We start from the raw sequence: 16392 nt of genomic DNA, 5'->3' as shown, positions 1-16392 counted from the left end.
ATTCCAGCTACTTGGGAGGCTGAGGTGAGAGAATTGCTTGAACCTGGGAGGCAGAGGTTGCAGAGAGCTGAGAGCACACCATTTTACTCCACCCTGGGAAACAGAATGAGACTCTGTATCAAAAAAAAAGCTCTGAGTATTGATTTTGGGATTACAGATAAATGTCAGTGAGTAGGCACACTTGCCAGTACTTTAGTGAGTAATGAGGATCAACTCTGTGTACAGCAGTAAGAATGAGGCTTCAGGCCAGGCACAGTGGCTCACGCCTATAATCCTAGCACTTTAGAAGGCCAAGGTGGGTGGGTCCCCTGAGGTCAGGAGTTCAAGACCAGCCTGGCCAACATGGTGAAACCTCAGCTCTACTAAAAATATAAAAATTAGCTGGGTGTGGTGGCACATGCCTGTAATGCCAGCTACTTGGGAGGCTGAGGCAGAATTGCTTGAACCTGGGAGGTGGTTGCAGTGACCTCAGATCATGTCATTGCACTCTAGCCTGGGCAACAAGAGCAAAAGTCCATCTCAAAAACAAACAAACAAAAAGAATGAGGCTTCAGAGTGAAGAGGAGGGAGCCATAGACAAAGGATAATTTACAAAGGTGTCACAAGGAAGCTAAACTTTGAGGGATAAGTCAATTCCCCAGGTAGGAGGGGGGTCCGGGTGGGGTAGGCACCATGCACAGAGGCATGAGGCAACATGGGATGAAGTGATGTCTTTAAGGCAATAATGAGGACACCAGAGGTGAACATGTCAGGAAGAGCCCTGACATCCAGGAACCTGGGAAAGGCAGCGCTTCCACACCCACCTCTTCTCACAGGGCTGGTGCGCGGTGGGTGGTGCCAACTGCCGTTACAGAGAACCCCCAACTCAGTGCTTTGACCCAATAAGCACATGATTTTTTGCACATATTAGACTTCAACATGAATGATCAGTGAGCAGCTTTTCAGAAGTGATTTAGGAACCTAGACTCCTTCAAAACTATATCTTCTCCACCCCCGAGGACCTCAGAGTTCTGGCTGATGATCAGTAAAGTGGAAAGTGGAAGGTGGACAGTTGCACAGGGTGTCTACATGCCGCACCTTGAAGGCCCACGTCCGTTCCATCTACACCCTATCATCACATGGCCCCACCTAGATGGGAGAGGGGATGGGAAGGAAGTCCCAGCCGGAAAGCTGCTTCCCAGGAACATATTTACTACATGTTCATGTACCCTGGAGGAGAAACGTGACTGTTGGTGGACAGCTAGCCATTTCTGCCACAGGCCCTCAGATTAGTGCATCAGACCATAGGGCAGAACTGAAAAGACGCGGTGGTGAGTGATTCTATGGAAATGGAGTGTCAAGGTGCTGTCTAGACAGAGTCGATAGCCAATAAATGCCTGGTCAGTGAATGATAAATGCATTATGCCTCATTCCCAGCCAGGTGGCAGGGAAGGAACATTCTCGTTTTTCCTGCAGTCAGACACATTGCTTCCTGTACGTGATGTCTGAATCCATTTGGGCTGCTATAACAGAATACCATAAACTGGTGGCTTATAAATGACAGAAATTTATTTCTCACAGCTCTGGAGGCTGGGAAATCCAAGATCAAGATGCCAGTAGAATCTGTGTCTGCTGACTTCCTAGTTCATGGAGGCATCTTCTCACGGTGTCCTCACTTGGTGGAAAGTCCAAGGAGCTCTCTAAGACCGTTTCATAAGGGCAGTAATCTCATTCCTCAGGGCTCCCCTCTTATGACCTAATCAACCCAAAAGGGTCCCACCTCCTAACCATCACCTTGGGAGATTCAACGTCAAATTTTGGGGAGTACATACATTCAATTCATAGCACCTGAAGAGGAAACACGGCCATAGGAATAGAAAGAGGGATGCCCAGAGTGAAGAGGTCTAGGTAACTGCAAGTCTGGGCTGTACCTATGACTATTCTGTCAGTTTATTTCAACTTCATTTGGGATTTGGGCTACACAGAGTTTCTGCAGGACTTGGAAAACCCAGTGCATGACTGAATGGTGAGAAATGGTTTGGAGGCTGGGCGCGGTGGCTCACACCTGTAATCTCAGCACTTTGGGAGGCTGAGGTGGGCAGATCACGAGGTTAGGAGATCAAGACCATCCTGGCCAACACAGTGAAACCCCATCTCTACTAAAAACACAAAAAGTTAGCTGGGCATGGTGGCACGCACCTGTAGTCCCAGCTACTCAGGAGGCTGAGGCAGGAGAGTTGCTTGAACCCGGGAGGCAGAGGCTGCAATGAGCCAAGATCACGTCATTGCACTCCAGCCTGGGTGACAAGAGCAAGACTCTATCTCAAAAGAAAAGGAAAAAAAATAAAGAAGAAATGGATTGAAATAGCCTGGAAAGACTCCGGGGAGGAGAGAACAGGAGGAGTGCATGCGCGCGTGCACGCACACACACACACGTGCACGCACACACACACGTGCACGCACACACACAGCCAGGACTCTTCTTTAGTCTCCATGTGGATTTCAATCCAGCCTGGCCTGCAGTCGCCTCATAACTCCACATTTCCAATTTATTAATCCAATGCCATCTATGAGGCAATGTTGCAGGCCCCACTGGTGCTTTTGCATTTGATGGTTGCTGAATATCTAACTATGCTTCAGCAACTTCCATCTATGCCAAATGAGAAAAAAACAACCACCACCTTTTCTCGCCAGAGCAAATTCACACTCAGCAAGGATAATCACAAACCCTCCACAGGTGAACACATCAGAATAAATGAGCAGTCAACACACCCACCAAGGCATGTGAGTTATGGTGTCAAAGCAGCTGTCAGGGACAGTCCTGGGGTAGGGGATGCCTCCCTCTCCTCATCACAGGCACCACTTGAAAAATGCAGGAGAGGGGCTGGGGGAAATTGCTGTAACTCGGGTCATCTGTGTGCCTGTTCCCTGGTGTCCCAGGGTCAGGAGTCCTGAAGCTCATCTGGCCTTGGCAGCTGCTGCAACGGAATCTTTCCCATGGCTCAAAACATTGGCCTCTATGACCTCATTTACATTTATTGTGTGTGCCTTAGAGGGGGAGAGAGTAACACAAAAGCATGGCTATAGAAAAGCGAGGAACGGTTTTTACTCAAACACAGAATGGTCGGTAGCAGACCCGAGGTTGTACTACTTGGAGATAAAAGTCTTTAACTCTGGGCCCTAATGCTGTCCCTGCTCCCCACCTGCCTGCCAGACTTCCACCTCCTCCTCACCTGATCCAGCACACACAGGCTTGGCTGGGACACGCGGAGAGGGAAGAGCCAGGCTCAGCCAGCTCCTAGCCCTTGCAGAATGGTGCTTTAGAAACCCGTGCTGCACAGGAAAGCATGTGACTTGGTCCCTGGCCTGTCTCCTCATTGCCTCCAACAACTTTCCTAAAGGGAAGGTAAAGTCTTGTCATCCTCTGCTCCCTCCCCTACAGTGTGGAAATGCCTTGGAATTTCTTCCCTTGGACCTCCAAGCCATGCCCCTTGGGAAAGTGCCAGGAGAGTGTTGGGATACTCAGAGGTGGGGACTCTCAGTTACCTGCTTTGGGTGACTCTGGCCTTAGCTGGCCCTGAGGTGGAGGCCGCCTGGGCACTGTGGGTCAGAGGAGGTCTGCTTCAGCTCCCCCAAATGTGGGGATCTTCCATCCCCAAGTGACCCTCTCAATCTTTGGGACTTCCGTGCTGTGAACTGATCAAGAGAGTATATGATCCAGCTCCTGACTCAAGATCCCTGCCTGCTTGATGAATGGGGAGGGAAGGCGGATGGAACAGCCATGAAAGACACCTTACCCTGGGACGAGATCACGCAGGCAGGCAGGTGGGCAAAAAATGAGTCTGTTTCATCAGCCACTGTTTAATTTCTTCGTAGCTGTACTTTCTGCTTTATTTCCAACACAAGCAAATCTAGATGTGTGCAAAAGTCACTCCATCACCCAGCACAGCATTACCTAAGATCTATTATGATGCAGCTTCATGCCCATTAAGGTATTCCCATGCCCCTCACAGGGCAGCGTGCATCTGTTTTGGTGCCACCTAATGTCTGTTAGGTGCAAGCTGGCTCACACGTGGCTCCTAGCCAGAACAGTCTACAAGCGACAGCGTGGCCAGAGAGCAGAGACAGGAAAGAGGCCCAGCCCTGAGTGTGGGAAGCTGCAGAACCACAGCAGGATGCTTCTGCTAGCCCCAAATGTCCTCGCAGATACCTCCACATCAATGCTTTGTGCTCCCTTTTCTCCCTTTTCCTGGAGATCCCTTCCTTCCGAAAGTCACAACTGTCTGCTCTTGAGCTTGCATTGAGGGAAGGAAATAATTTAGATAAGCAGAGAGGAAGACAGGCGAGGGATCTGGTGGGGCAAAGGCAGAATCCCCCCTCTCCTGTAGGAGGGAGCTGATGGAAAAGGGATCACCATCTAGGAGCTCCCCGCAGGCAGGAAACATGTGCCAGTAGCAGGCACACCTAGGGCTCTGCAGAGGGTTGGGGGAGCATGTCGCCCAGTTTGTGCCGCACTGAGCACTGGCTAGAAGAGGAAGGGGCCCAGAATGCCATCTGGACACAAGTGCTCCCTTACCACTGGGGCCTGGTCATCTCAGGCTTTTGTGTCGGCTCAGCCACTCCCTCTACAGATAATGCTGCTCAAGGCAAAGAGGCTTAGGTGGGTCTCCAGGGCAACCACAGCTCAGAAGCTGGCCCGCCCCCATGGTTCATCAGGGAAGCTGTGGCTCCAGCCTCCTGGGACACACACACACACACACACACACGCACGCACACCCCACAAACAACAGCCCAGGCTGGATCTTTCCTCTGGTCTCTTCTCTTGGTAAAACTTCTCAGAGACTCAAAGAGAGGACCCAAAATCCTGAGGCCAGCTGGCAGCAGCAGGGAAGCCAAGGGAGGCTAGAGGATGTAGTCTGCCCTGCCCTGCTGTGGCTGCTGAACTCTCTTCTTTTTCCTGAAAACATCCAGACTCTTTCTTCTCCCAGACTGGGAAGCAGAACACAGGCCCCCTGCTGCAACACTGCCCCTGAGCAGAGGCTGACGTCAGAGGTAAGAGGGAGGTCTCCCCAGGAGACAGTGTCTTTCCCACCCGCGCCCTGGCACAGCTGCACCTTTGGAAGTTAGGGCCGAGGCCTGGAGCTGGGTGGGGTGGCCTCAGAGGGTGTGGCAGGCTGGAGAGCATAGAAAGCCATCCACCACCAGGGCCCAGATGGCCACAGGGAGGCCCCTTCGGTCCTCACCAGTTCCACAGGAATTGGCAGCCCCTGCAGCATCCTCGGGGCTACAGCCTGCTCCTTGTTGTGTAAGCCTGTGGGAGGCCATCGCTTCTGTCTGTTCTGGAACTACGAGCCCCTCGGGAGGACTCAGCTCCAGCAGGTTCCCTTCTGCCTTTATAGAGCGGACATGGGCAGGGGGAAGGAAAGTGAAACCCAGATCAGAGACTCTTGCATCGGTTTGTGAACTGTGATTCAAGCACCTACTAAGTCCAAGGCACAGAGTCAGGCTCTGGGGATGCCGCAGCGCCCAGCGCCCGAGGGTGATGGATGTACCTCAGTCCCCTCTACCACAGAAGAGTCTGTGCATCCCTGGTAACATGCCCAGGAGAGCGGGGTTGGGCAGATCGGTTCAGGGTGGGGCGCCAGGGAGAAGATCAGGCTTGGAAGGGAAGTCTGGCTGCAACCAAGGCATGAGGGTCGGTCCCTTCCCACTGTGATCATCAGACCTGTGTTCATGTCCTCTCCAACGGCACCTCTGCCTCAGAATGGGGAGGACTGGCTGCCATTCACTCATTCATTCAGGAACTGCTTATCAAGGGCCACTGTGTGCAGAAGATTCAACCAGCACACCTCCCGCCCTTGAAGAGTTCATAGCTGGGTGCGGGAGAGATAAATACACCAAAAATGTGAGAAACGTGTCTGCTGGATGCTGTGGTGCTGGGCCCCTGTGCCAGGCCCTGGAGGTCGGGATCAGTGCTCCATGGGTGGGTGTGGAGGGGCCGGCTGCAGAGAGGAGTTGTTTCTTGAGGGGTTCCTGACAAGTGAGCAGATATCTGTCAGGTGGGCACAGGATCCACAGGTCAGGCCTTCTCACACCTGACTTGGTGGATTACAGGTTATTTTTCTATGATGCCAAAGAGAAATAAGATCAATCTGCAATCTGTAAAGTTGGAATTAGGCCTTATCAAACACAGGGCTGGGAGGAAGATTAGCCAGAGAAGCGCCTACTCTCTGCCCTACTGAGAAGTCTCTGCCCAGCCTGAGGTTCTGGGGTCAGGAGAGTCAGCCTGCCGGTGCAGTGAAGCAGCTGGTGCTTTGGGACAGCCTGGCTCAGGTGCTGCTCTGTGCCCGGGCCTGGCAGATCACACAGGGCAGCCCCTCTCCCTGGCCTGCAGATACCCAGCTCAGCTTGAGAGGTGGAGGACCCGGGTCGGGTCCGAGGGCCATGGCTCCCTTTGCACTGAGAAATCAGCCTTCCTGGACAAGGTCTGCACGCCCTCACTGGTTAGCTGGAGCCAGCGCGGGGCCTCGGTTCTCACTAGAGGTGAGAGCACTCTCATCCCTGCCGCAGGGGATCAGAGCCCTGTTTCTAGCTCCAAGGGCACACTCCACATGGTTCCCACCATTGAAACATCCCTGGCCCCCCTCTGAGTGCCAACTGCATGGAACCAGAGACTCTTCTTGCCCTTCAGGCACCACAGAGAGTTCTTCCAGCACAGCTAACGAGCCACAGCTGGCAGTGGCGCCTCCCAGGGAGCCGCAGGAAAGACTATCCTCAGGGGTGTGCAAAACAGGCTGAAAGGAAGGCTCTGACAGTGTGTGGGTGGGGGGAGGGGCAATGAAGAGGGAAGGAAAGAGGAAAGGGGACACCAGAGAGTGGACGATAATGGGCGTGGGTGAGTGATGCCAAAGGACAGCGACAGAGCACACGAGGGCTTCCCAGCATCCGCTCTGCTCTGTAAACCCGAGGCCGCACTACCTGGGCCTCTTGAAACAGGGAGGCTCAGCTCTCCCAACGCGGTGACCAGAAGCCAGGGCTGCGGAAGGCCAGGAACCAAATTGGGGTCAAGATTACACCAAGCCAGGTGGTCCTTTACTTTGTGTGCCCTGGGCCCCTTTGGGAGTCTGTGAAGCCTGTGAACACATTCTCAGAAAAATGCTTCTAAATGCATAACAGCAAGTTGATTGGGTTCCCAGTCTCAGCTGTGGGTCAGGTTCTGGGGATACCCTGGGATAAGGAAGCCCCTCTGGAGTTTGTCTGGCTTGCCCACCTGCCTCTCTGTCCCTATTTTTCCTCCCTCTGTCTCTCCCTCCCTCCTTTGCCCTTAAGAACTTAATCAGACCCACTGAAGAGCCTCCTGGGGGAGCAGCTGGCACCAGGACAGAAATAGCACCAGCAGAAATCTTGTCTCTGCCAAGGCCTCCAGTCCTGGCCAGAGTTGCAGGGAGTGAGGGGTTGGGGAATAGATGACCCAGAACAACTTCCACCCCTGTGAGACCCTACACCTGGGCCAAAGAGACTCAGAGCCCACAGAATTCAGGACTCAGGTGGGATCTCCCCACTCAGCCCCTGCCATCTGGAGCTGGGGGTGGCAGGTGACAAAGCACCTTCTCTAGAGGCCAGCTCAGGTCAGGAGCCTTAAGCCTAGAGAAGCGGGACCCCACACAGGCTGCACCCCAGGCTGCACTCGGGCTTGCTTCTGGCCTCACTCTGCCTCAAGGAGAGGAGTCTAGGGGTTCAGGAGACATGCCACCCTGTGGGCACTTCCTTCCAGATCGGGCTTAGGGAGTGAAATCAGAATTCCCTGCCAGACAGTCACCCACCCACTTCCCCACAGAAGGGGCCACTGAGCGGGGCAGGTGGCAGTGCCAGCGAGCAACACTAATTCAGAGGGTGGCAAAGAGGTGGCTGGTTGTGGGGGTGTGGTTGGGCCGTGGAGGTGGAAACTGGTGTGTCCCCATGCATGTTTGCAAAACCCTTTACCATTTGGGTGAAGCAGAGGTAGGAAGAGAGGCAGGCAGGCTGGGTGCCAGGAGCTGTCCCCACCCGCCTCCGTGTGCCAGAAAAGAACTCTGAGAAGTCCAAGAATGCTGTCTGAATCTTACCCTCCACGTTGTTGGGAAGGTATAGTTGACAAGGAAGGAAACGGAACGTGCTTTATTTCATAGTTCGTTAGCTTACGTGGCCATGGCATGGATATTCTGAAGTCCATTTAACCTGGAGGTAAAAGTTATCTTCAATGTCTCCCATTGCTTCTCCCACATTTCTCTCGGCCACAGGAGAGCCCTCCATAGCCAAGCCACTCTCTTGCAATCTTCTTTCAGCTCAAATGCAAAACCAGATTAAGAAGAAAAAAAGCTCCTAAGGAGCTTTGAAAAATGCCCTCTTGTTCAGGGTCAGGTCCGGTCAGGTCTGCAGGGCTTGTTCCTTGATCCAGCCATATGGCTTCTCCATCACTGATTCATTCCTTTGTTCGGGCACTCATTCATTCGTTTGCTACTATTAAGTGCCTACTGACTACGTGCCCAGCAGCGATGGAAAGGTGAATAAGGCACAGATCCTGTCCACATACCACACCCAGGGTCGGGGAGGTAGGCAGTCATGCTCAGTAAAGTGCTCTTGAGCTATGAAAAACACCTGTGCGGCCAGGTGTGGTGGCTCATGCCTGTAATCCCAGCATTTTGGGAAGCCAAGGTGGGTGGATCACGAGGTCAGGAGTTTGAGACCAACCTGACCAACACGGTGAAACCCCATCTCTACTAAAAATACAAAATATTAGCTGGGTGTGCTGGTGCATACCTGTAATCCCAGCTACTCAGGAGGCTGAGGCAGGAGGCAGGAGAATGGCCTGAACCCGGGAGGCGAAGGTTACAGCGAGCCCAGATCGCACCACTGCACTCCAGCGTGGGTGACAGAGCAAGACTCCATCTCAAAAAAAAAAAGAAAAACATCTGTGTAGAATGCAGTCAGGGGACAAGGTAGAGAGTGGTCACATCTACCTGGGAGGTGGAAAGGTCAGGAAAAGCTTCCGAGGGTGCTGACCCTAGCTAGACCTGGTCTCCACGCAGAATGGGCAGGCATTTCAGGCAGAGGAAGGAACACTGACAAAGGCATGGAGCTGTGAAATAGTCCAGCACGTTCAGTAGCCCTTGCAGGAACGAGTGACTAGGCATGCTTGTAGTACTTTTCAGTGGCTACACTATTCACTCTTTTGGTGCTGAGCATCAACCTAAGCCATATACTTTTAAAAAGACTCCAGGGAAAGTGACATATTCAGTTACAGTTACAGCCCTTGTGCCTGATGGAATCCTTTAGCCTTAGGCAGAGACTCCTGGTGCTCATGGCTCTCTAGCCATAACACCCCCAATCCTGTGCTCCTACCCCACAGTACACACAGCACTGCCCAGCTCCTTTATTCTGGGAACATAAAGCAGGTAAGGGCTGAAAAGTAAACGTCCTAGCTGCTATTGACCCCAGGAGTAGGGTCTAATGGTCCATTCTTCTGTCTCAACCTCCCAGGTAGGGATCAGCTGTGTAATCTGAATCCTCCATTGACGATAGGCTTAGGTTGAGTGAAGAATGAAAGTTTTCAGATTTCTTTCTTTCTTTATGTTTTTTGAGATGGCGTCTTGTTCTGTCACCCAGGCTGGAATGCAGTGGCACCATCTCAGCTCACTGAAACCTCTGCCTCCCCAGTTCAAGTGATGCTCCTGTCTCAGCCTCCTGAGTAGCTGGGACTACAGGCACGTGCCACCACGCCCAGCTAATTTTTGTATTTTTAGTAGAGACGGGGTTTCACCGTGTTGGCCAGGCTGGTCTCAAACTCCTGATCTCAAATGATCCACCTGCCTTGGCCACCCAAAGTAGCTGGGATTACAGGCATGAGCCACCATGCCTGGCCTGTTTTCAGATTTCCTAATTCTGATGGTTGCTAAAGGAGTTGGTCATTCAAATCTCCAATGGTAAGTAGGGATTTAGTTGTGGCCTTCCAGAATTTGCTGCTATCCCATAGTAATGTTCCCTCTGTGCCTGATTCTCTACCTTAAAAATTCATTTCTCTGAGTTAAGAATTGGGGTGCAGGGTGGTGGGAGGGTGGCCTAAAAATGCATGTGTCCTCCAGAGGTGACACCTCCCTCATCACCATGCTGTTGAGACTGAGCTCATCCGACCTCTTTCTCTGCATCTGGAGGGTCTAAGCAGGAAAAGGATCACTGGCTCATGGAAGGGGGAACTTCCTGGAGGGAGGAAGGTGCAGAAAGGGAAGTGGGGTACCTTGAAGACCCACTTCAGGCTTTAGCTCGGGAATGTCATTTCCCTTCACTGTTGTTAGAAGTACAGACCACATCTGACAGGTCATGGAGTAGCTCATTCACCCATTCATTCATTCATTCATTTATTCATCTATTCAGTCAGTCCTTTATCAAATCTGTATTAAGCAGGCCCGTTTGGGGGCTCCATGATGAGTTAGGGTAGCTGCCGTCATACCTCCTGCTCCACTTAGCTGTCTCACCTGTTCTGTGGCTGAATCCTCCCTCCACCTGGGACCCCTTCTCCATCAGACCATGAGTCTGAAGCTCACAGTCACCTCTCAGCCCGCTCTGGCCCCTTTCACCATCTAGGGTTACTCCTTCCCCTCTCACATCAGGGCTGACTCTATGCTTCCCCAGAATTCCCTCTCTCCATTGATGTCAATGCGTTTACTCATCAAATCTTGCATCTTCTGGAGAGCAGGATCCTGCGATCCTTTCATGTTTGTGTCCCTCCACAGATTTGTACACAGTGCTTGATTAATGCTGAATGGATGAATGAATGAATGGTGGGTAGGCTGGGTTTCTTCAGGTTAATGTCAACCCCATATGGTTCTAAGTGTCCTTCATCAATAAGCTGGAGGCATTTAGAAACTGAGGGTGTTTTCCTGGTACATTGACAAAGGATGCATCTGTCCCGAGTGTGTGTGTGAGAGTGTATGTGTGTGTTCTCCTAGATTAACATAGGATGTATCTGCTCTGTGTGTGTGTGTGTTCTCCTAGATTAACATAGGATGTTTCTGTTCTGAGTGTGTGTGGGTGTGTGTGTTCCCCTTAAATCACAGGGAAAGCTTGTGCTTAGCCAAAGTCAGTATGTTTCCTGCTTTGTTGGGAGTTAGTGGGGATGCAGAAGGCCATTTCTCTGGGCATGATCCTGGGGATGCTTTAAGGATTGTTATAACCGTTAGAGTCTCCTACTTTTATATGATCTTACAGTATACCAAGTTTATTCACAATTGCTTCTCACAACAGCCCTATCTTGTCTTACAGAATTAGAAATGATTGCCCACACCTACTTGAGGCCACTCAGCTGTGACGGCAGAGCAGGTCTTTTCCCTGGCTCCCAGCTCTCCTCCCTGCCCCTTGGATTCCCGGGTTCTCCACCCTAACTAACAGAGGGGCCCAGGAAAGACGCACCCCTGTCCTGTCTCAACAGGACCAGGGGCCATGTCCCTCATCTCATGGCTTCGGTGGAATGAGGCCCCATCCCGGCTGTCCTCCAGGAGCCCTGCTGAGATGGTGCTGGAGACACTTATGATGGAGCTGACGGGGCAGATGCGAGAGGCTGAGAGGCAGCAGCGGGAGCGCAGCAATGTGGTCAGGAAGGTCTGCACTGGTGTGGACTACAGCTGGCTGGCCAGCACACCCCGGCCCACCTATGACCTCAGCCCCAGTGAGCGGCTACAGCTGGAGGATGTCTGCGTCAAGATCCACCCATCCTACTGTGGGCCTGCCATCCTCAGGTGAGCGCTGGGAGGGGGACCTCTGTTGGGCTGCAGGCTCCAGGAAAGCTGGCTGCAGTGGCAGGGGCCTGAGGCCACCATGACTAGAACCAGGGAGCCTGGAAGACCTAGCTATCTGTTAGAAGGAGCAAGAGGGGAAAAGGAATCTGAAAGAGACCAGGAATGCTGGGCTAGGGTTAGAGTCCAGCGGGAGGAAGGAGGCAGCTCCTGGAGGCGTGTGAGTTTTGATTCATGAGAACACAATGCCTTTGAGTTTTCTCTTCTCCTGCCCAGATGGTTATTGTCCTGGATTTTGATTTACTTGGCTTCTTTTCTTTCATCAGTTTATCTCCAATATTATCTTATTGGAGAAGTTTTCCCAGATGTCTCTCCAAAATCAGATTCTTAATTATCCTAGCTTATGTTAGCTTTCACACTAGTCTGCCCACAGGTGAGTGAGCGCCCACGTGTGTGTGCGTGTGTGTGAGAGAGAGAGACAGTGAGAAAGAGAGGGAGAATGTGTGTGTGTATACAGGAAAAGTTCAGACAGAACCCTGGGGCACTGCTTGAATACAAATGTTCCAGAACATAAATGTAACCTTACTGAAGCTGTGACCACATGGCCCTGTCTCAGAAGGATTGGTGCTGAGGTCAAAGCAGCATTGGGTAATTTCAAAATAACTCAAGTTCTTTATCTACACTTCTCTTCATAAAGGAATATAAATCCACAATAAAACATCTTAAAATTCCTGTTAGTCTCCCAAAATCTTCCCTCATCCATCCCTTTAACCAACATATGCATTAATTGTACACCTTTTTCTTTGAAATTGCCTTTAAAAGCTCCTCTCCTTCAGCTCCATTCACCTTCCTCAGCTCCATCCACACTCCTTGGTTTTTGTAGTTGCTTTTACCGCCCCTCCCCTTTCTTCATCCAGGCCGAGAACCTCCCCCTCCCCCAATTTTCTGATTCTGCACTGTGGAAACCTCCCAAAGTGTATCTATTCCAGAAGCACTTGGGGACAGGGGTGGGTCATGGGATGGAGCTGCTGATAAGGGAATCTGGGCTAGCAAATCAATCCTCAAAAGTGAGGGGGAAGGCTGGGTACACACAGGTCATGATTTTCCTGTCTCATTTCCCATCTCCTGTCACTGCTGAGAAGACTGAGAAGTACTGACTCTCAAGCTGGTGGAGGAAATCTGGTATTAAATAGACTTGCTAACCTTAACTCATGAGCTCTAAGCAGAGCTAGCAGGCAGAGCAAACAGCTTGGGAAAACACACAGGCCCCCGGGAGAACCTGGGACATGTGGGGGCCACAAGTGGTTCTTCCGGGTTGATGTGTAGGGTCTTCTGGGGAAGTATCAGGAGACCCCTGTTCATGGCAAACAGCTCACCTGGAAGGAATATCATAGGTGCAGTGACATCATCAGATATATGTTTCAGAAAGATCATGCTGGCCAGTGGGTAAAGAGACAGGAGAGGCTTGGCCAGAAGGCCTCCCTCCCATCAGTAAGGCATCCACAGCAAAGGACTCCCCTTAATGCTCCGTCATCAACAACCTTAGGTAAGTGTCAGGCTCTTTACACACCTTAGTTCATTATAGCTCACAAAAAGGCAGCTATCATCTCAGATTAGACGAGGAGGCTGAGGCCCACGGAGGCCAGAAGGGGCAGAGCTGGGTTTTGAACTCAGGATTGGTTGAAGCAGTAGCAACGTGGGGTGGTTCCTGATTCGCTTCAGGAGCAGGGTAGCGTGGGCAAACTGGCCACCAGGATGTATGGGCAGCCCCTCGGGGTTAGACACCCCGGGTGCCAGGCCCGCTATTGCGGGCGAATGGTCCCACGTGCCCTCCCCTCCCGCCCAGGTTCCGGCAGCTGCTGGAGGAGCAGGAGCCAGAGGTGCAGGAGGTGTCCCGGCTTTTCCGCTCGGTGCTGCAGGAGGTCCTGGAGAGGATGAAGCAGGAGGAGGAGGCCCATAAGCTGACGCGCCAGTGGAGCCTGCGGCCCCGCAGCAGCCTGGCCACCTTCAAGACCCGCGCGCGCATCTCTCCCTTCGCCAGCGACATCCGGACCATCTCCGAGGACGTGGAGCGGGACACGCCGCCGCCGCTGCGGTCCTGGAGCATGCCCGAATTCCGGGCTCCCAAAGCTGACTGACCCCTGCCGCTCCCCTGCCCAGAAGTTGAGCCGTCTACATGGGGCATGATAGGCTGGTGACCGGGGCGCCGGGCCCTGGAACCTACCCACCTAGCCTTGACGAGGAGACAAGACCCGAGGCGGCCCCATCCCAAGACGCTGCTACACAATGAAGCGACTCCCCGCCCCACCCTCTTCCTCTGGCCACAAAGCCGAGTTAGGTCGTAGAGCAGCACCGCCCTCGCCCTCTCCCTCTCCTGCGCTAGCCTGCAGGAGCACCCCCTTCCCTAGCTGGCAGATTCAAGACCTTGGAAGACAGACCATTGCCCCATCCTCATCTCTGGCTTCTGTCTAAAAGGGGAGAGTTGCCCTACCTTTTTGCAAGACCTAGGGTATCACCCCAATTTCAGGGATGTCCCATTCACTCCCCTACCCCCATCCCCAATGATAAGGGACCTGTTGAATGGTACCCATTCTTGCTAGTGACTGGCTGAGCTCACCACTGCAGGTGGGTCACAGCCTCACCGGCAGGTACAGCTGGAAGCAACCAGAGAGACAATTAGATCCACTTTCTTCAGCTAGTAAATTCGGAAATTGAGTCTCAGAGAGGAACACTTCTTCCACCTTTAACTGTAGCCAGCTCCTCATGAACACTGAGATTTCCTGCATGAATAGTGTCTGTTCCTGAGTCTGGAATCCTGGGCTGTGATGGGACAGGTCCAAAGGCTGCATCTCTACCTACCTTTGGCCTGATCTATCTCTTACCTTGGCACTGGGATGAGGGTCTAAGCTGCTCTCCAAGAAGGGTAGCTAAGGGTGGAGGTAGGTTACTCATTACCCCATGCCACAGTGTCATCACACGGGCTGTGGCCAGTGCCTAGCAGCTTCTTCCAGAGGCTAAACTTCAAGGCCTTCAGACGCTGCTGTAAAGAGGTTTTTCAATTCCAGGATTCCCCCTTCTGCAGCTGGTCACACCTGCTCTCTGACTTTCTCCAGGAAGTGATGCGCAAACCCCTGACTGACCATGAGGCACCTGAGTGAAATGTTCTAGAAGAGCTTCCTGCAGACTTCACTGTCCTTCCATTTTCTAACATGGTTAGGCCTTGATGATGGACGTGGATCATCCATGGAAAATCTGGAAGGCCAGGAGGCCTTCTCACATACTCTGGGGTTGAAGTGGAGTATAAAGGGGATGGGTGGGGAAAGTGTCTACCCTCAACTACCAGTGCACACGCAGAAAATGCAAGTGGATCTTACTAGTAGCCTAAATAAAATGCCAGAAGGAGATATAATCAATGGAGAGTTGGGGGGGCAGAATCTGTGTATTCCCTCAGTGGAAAAAGGTTTTTTTTTTTTTTTTTTTTTTTTTTTTTTTTTAGCTGGGACCACAGGTAAATGCCACGATACCCAGCTAATTTCTTTTTTTTTTTTTTTTTTTTTTTTTTTTAATGATTTGGTTTTGAATTATTTTCACTGGAATCTGGACAGAGAATCATAGGATGGTGGAAAACCTCTGATCCAACACTATCAAGGTGGAAGTTGTTTGGCTAATTAGTATGAGTTTGAAAATCACTTAAAATATACATCTTAAACATCTTACATATTTTATTTGAAGGCATAAAAAGTTCACTTGATTGCCAAACCTTTTTTTTTTTTTTTTGAGATGGAGTCTTGCTCTGTTGCCCAGGCTGGAGTGCAGTGGCACAATGTTGGCTTATTACAACCTCTGCCTCGCAGGTTCAAGCGATTCTCCTGCCTCAGCCTCCCAAGTAGCTGGAACTACGGGCGTGCGTCACCATGCCTGGCTAATTTTTGTATTTTCAGTATAGATGGGGTTTCACTATATTGGCCAGGCTGGTCTCGAACTCCTGACATCGTGATCTGCTCTCCTTGGCCTCCGAAAGTGCTGGAATTATAGAACCACCAGGCCCAGCCACCAAACTTTTGATTAGGTACAAGCTGTGCTTTTTTGTGACCTGTATGTTTTGTCTGGTGGGAGTCCTACACTTAAGTTTTCTTGGTGTGTACTTTAATCATAACAATAAGAACAACTGGAATAAAAGAGTTTTGGAACAAGCAGAAGTGACCCTTGGTAAGCAGACAGCTCAGCTGGTGGGGCAAAAGTGTTGGGGAGAATTACAAAAAGGTCTCCACACTGTGGGCTTTCTGGGTGCCCTGGATATGGGTCAGCAGATGTTTTAGAGGAAATGGTTAACCTGGAGGGAGATTCAAAGGAGGCTGGATAAGAGAATATCTATTTTTCTTCTTCCCTACCACCTTACACATACCTATTATCTCCAAAGAAAGGGAAGACCTGAGGGGCTTTCAACGTGTTTTTTGTTTTTTTTTTTAAGACGGGGTTTTGCCATGTTGGTCAGGTTGAACTCCAAACCTCAGGTGATCCGCCCGCCCTGGCCTCCAAAGTGCTTGGATTACAGGTGTGAGCCACCACGCCCGGCCCAGCGTGGTGTTCTTTTTTAAGTAACTGGCTGCCGATGAAAACCTTTCCTGCCAACCGCAGGCATGTG

General features: G+C 51.6%; 1 protein-coding gene across 1 annotated transcript; it reads left to right on the top strand.

Annotated features, from left to right (window-relative positions):
* Positions 1–4656: 4656 nt before the first annotated feature.
* Positions 4657–15160, top strand: RD3 (retinal degeneration 3, GUCY2D regulator). Its single transcript, XM_017525590.2, has 3 exons — positions 4657–5031; positions 11444–11750; positions 13594–15160. Exons 2-3 carry the CDS (start codon positions 11455–11457, stop codon positions 13883–13885), a joined length of 588 nt encoding a protein of 195 aa, XP_017381079.1. The 5' UTR covers positions 4657–5031; positions 11444–11454; the 3' UTR covers positions 13886–15160.
* The last annotated feature ends 1232 nt before the right edge of the window (positions 15161–16392 follow it).

This window comes from Cebus imitator, unplaced genomic scaffold (assembly GCF_001604975.1).
Source record: "Cebus imitator isolate Cc_AM_T3 unplaced genomic scaffold, Cebus_imitator-1.0 Scaffold38, whole genome shotgun sequence".
In the NCBI taxonomy this organism is placed as follows: Eukaryota; Metazoa; Chordata; class Mammalia; order Primates; family Cebidae; genus Cebus; species Cebus imitator.
This window is presented reverse-complemented; position numbering and strand designations above follow the sequence as displayed.

What these genes read in the sequence shown, in the direction of transcription:
- RD3 (XM_017525590.2), top strand. Translation starts at nt 11,455, where the DNA reads ATGTCCCTCATCTCATGGCTTCGGTGGAATGAGGCCCCATCCCGGCTG. An exon ending in TGTGGGCCTGCCATCCTCAG is followed by an intron (nt 11,751 to 13,593) that starts GTGAGCGCTGGG and finishes CCTCCCGCCCAG; the next exon opens with GTTCCGGCAGCTGCTGGAGG.